We start from the raw sequence: 3112 nt of genomic DNA on the forward strand, positions 1-3112 counted from the left end.
TGGTCCCTATTTGAGGCTCCGGCCCTCCTGGGGGGCCTCCTGCGCCCTGGCTCGGCCCTGGCAGCCACAGGGCTGCCGCACTTTAGCCCCCCTCCCCCGCCCCCAGTGAACACCCCTCTATTCCAGGGTAAGGCCAGAGCTTATGGGTTCTCTTGGCAGGGGCTGGGGGGCACGACTTCACCTGGGGTGAGCTGGCCGTGGGGCTCTGAGGCCTTTTTGGGATCTGAGAGGCGGCTGGATATACACCTGGGGGGAGACCCCAAGTGGCATTATTGCACTCCACACTAAGAAACACCCTGGGTCACTGCCCGGAGGGTCGGCCCCGACTAAGGGCCGCCCGGCCCCCAGCCCCGGCCCATGGAAGTGTCCACACCGGCCTTGCCCTGGAGCGCCCCCTCTGGTCGGTGACACTGCTCCAGCCTGCTATGCGGCGGCCGAGTCACCAGCTCGTGGGGGTCCACCCCACCCGGGAAAGCGTCTGTGGCTCAGAGGGTCCGGCGGGGCCGGGCGTGGGTCTCCGGTGTGGGCACAAGGGGCAGCCTGCAAGGCTCAGCCATCGAGGGGTCTGTACCTGACCCAGGCCGTCCTCAAAGCCACACGGTGGACACAGCTGGCTAACTCGCCCCACCAGCCCCTCCCCAGCCCAGTCTGGGAGGCTCAAGGCCTCAAACAGACCCTCCAGGGGTCCTCCCGACTATTTACATCAAGTCCAGGGGCTCAGGAGGACAAGGTTTTGCCTTTATTGACCGTCTGTGTGCACAGCACATACACGTGGGGTCGGCACCTGTATAAAACTACAGGTGTGGGGACAGGTAAGCACAGGAACCTACGGCTCTTCGCAGCGGCGTCGGGGCGCCAGGACACGCCAGGTCACGGGCGGGCCCGCAGCCCGACGCTGTTCTGGGCAGGCCACGTGCGCTCCCGCCGCCCGCTGCCTCCTGGGGCCCGGGGTGGGCTGGGCCCCGCAATCCACTGAGTCCAGTCGTCTGCAGCCCGAGGTGGTCCAGGCTCAAGGCTTTGCAAGTGGCTGCTTTCTTCCAGGCCTTGCTTTCAGAATAGTATTTTAAGTAGACGATTTGCATTTGAACAAAGAGTTTGAAAAGGGGTGTGAAAGACAAAAGCCCAGACTTCCCCAGTGCGCAGCGACTCCATAAAGTTAATTCGGGAGCCGGTTCAGGAACGTCCCGGCCGGCCTGCGTGAAAGTCAGCAAACATTCGGAGCATTTCTGGAAGCAGGCGGAGGGCGTCGAATAAACTCTCCAGTCATTCATTAAAATTAAACGTTTGCCATCACCTCGGGATTTTTTTAACGCACCGGCCCTGCCTCTTCCATCTGTTTGAACGACAGGGGTTACATTTGCAAAATATATAAAGAAAAATATAAGGTTACTTGGTGACCAAGTCGCGCACGCACAGCTGTCTGCAAATATTTTCCCCATGATTATCCTTACTAAAAGTAAATCATGGGGTAAAGATAGCTCAAACGTGACAAGGTTCGAAGGGCAACCTCCGCCAAGCAAGCTGAACCTTTTCGGGGTACTTATGGGGTGAAGCCGCGGGGGGGCGGCGCGTCCCACGCGTGGCCGAGGATGCGAGGCAGGTGCAGGGCGCCGGCTCCGGGATGCGGGCCTCTGCGGGCAGCGGGTGTCCACACACTTCCAGGCCACTCCACGTGAAGTCCTCGGGGGCGCAGCCCCAGCGCCTGGGCTGGAGGCGCCTGCAGAAACGGGGTGCTCTCGTGGCCCCTTCCTGCGTTCGTGGGGTCCGGCCCTCTCCGGGCAAAGGCGTTTCTGGCCTCCGCCGCGGCGGCCTGGAAGGCTGCGGCCCACCCGGGGCCGCCACACGGGGTCAGCGCGCGGCCGGGGCTCCCCGGGCGGAGCCAGAGGATTGACGGCCGCAAGTTCAAAGGTTCCTCTCAGCAGATCTAAAAGCAGGCCAGCGCCGCGCTCCGCCGTCCACACAGCACTTCTGGACCCCAAGTAAACTGACACACCCCGACTTTCCGCCGCAGCACACAACAGGGTGGGCGCTGGAGGGCACTCCGAGGGACGTGGGAGCAGCCCCCGGGCCACCCCCGGCCCGTCCACGCCACCGACGCGCTTGGAGACGGCACGAGTGACCGCTGAGCGCACACCAACGAGGGGCCCACTGCTCCCCAGGAAAGCCAGGGCTGGGGCATTTTTTTGTGTGTTTTTTTTTCCAGAAAAATACAAAACAAACCCACAGAAGCATAAATAATCTGGTGACAATATGTACACATTTAAATAATTAATTTAAATATCTTACACCTCCTCTTGCATGGAACTGTCCGTCGGAAGAAAGCACCCCCGCACGAGCGCCCCGGCTGAGGCAGGCGCTGGGCTCACAGGCGCGGGAGGAAGTGGGTGACCTTCATGGCGGGGGACACCCGGGTCCCCTTCTTGGTCTTGCCGTTCTTGCTCAGGGCGATGAACGAGCCGGGGTGCCGGTGGCACTCGTAGGCATTGTAGTTGTTGGGGAGCAGAATCTCCTTGAACTTGCACTCCTCCGTGAAGAATGGCTGGAGGGCGGGAGGCGCAGAGTGAGACGCCCACCCCGGCCCAGGGACCTTGGGGCCAGCGGGCAGGGGCTGGCCGACGCCCTCTGGCAGAGCGGGGTCTGTCCTGGCGAGTGGGGGTGAGGTGAGAAGGGGGCGAACCCCCCAACAGCAGGCGCCACTGTGTTCGCTGAGGGGCAGCCCTTCTGCCCACGGAGGGGCCACCCCAGTTCCAGTCTGCACACCCCGAGCCTGGCGCCATGGGAGGGGGAAGCGGCAGCTCCGAGGTGCAGGCTAGGGCAGCCTGGGCACGGGCGGGCACTCACCGAGCCGTAGAGCTTGCCCTTGCTGCTCATGGCCACGAAGAAGCGGCTGGCCACGCCGTAGATGCTGACGACGCCCCTCTCCACCGGGGAGAGCTCCAGCAGGCCTGGGGGCGGGGCGGCCGGGTCAGGGCGGGCAGGGAATGGCCCTCACGGCCCGCGCCCCCCCTGCCTGCACGCCGAGGACCCCCCTATCTGGGGCGGGTGATCAGAGGCCCAGGCCCAGGTGCCCGCCTCCCCACGAACCGGGCGGCCGCGCGGGGGCCGCGCCAGG

At 64.0% G+C, this 3112-nt stretch overlaps 1 protein-coding gene across 1 annotated transcript in view; it reads right to left on the reverse strand.

The window, feature by feature from the left end:
• Positions 1-2334: 2334 nt before the first annotated feature.
• Positions 2335-3112, reverse strand: part of FGF4 (fibroblast growth factor 4) — a 3169-nt gene continuing 2391 nt past the window's right edge. Inside the window, exons 2-3 of the mRNA XM_012734319.1 lie at positions 2842-2945; positions 2335-2539 (exon numbers count right to left, since the gene is read on the reverse strand). Of these exons, the coding sequence (XP_012589773.1) occupies positions 2363-2539; positions 2842-2945 (281 nt within the window). The 3' untranslated portion in view covers positions 2335-2362. The remainder of the gene's footprint in view (positions 2540-2841; positions 2946-3112) is intronic.

The sequence above is a fragment of the Condylura cristata genome, unplaced genomic scaffold (genome assembly GCF_000260355.1).
Source record: "Condylura cristata isolate star-nosed mole 26May11 unplaced genomic scaffold, ConCri1.0 scaffold00054, whole genome shotgun sequence".
NCBI classification, from domain to species: Eukaryota; Metazoa; Chordata; class Mammalia; order Eulipotyphla; family Talpidae; genus Condylura; species Condylura cristata.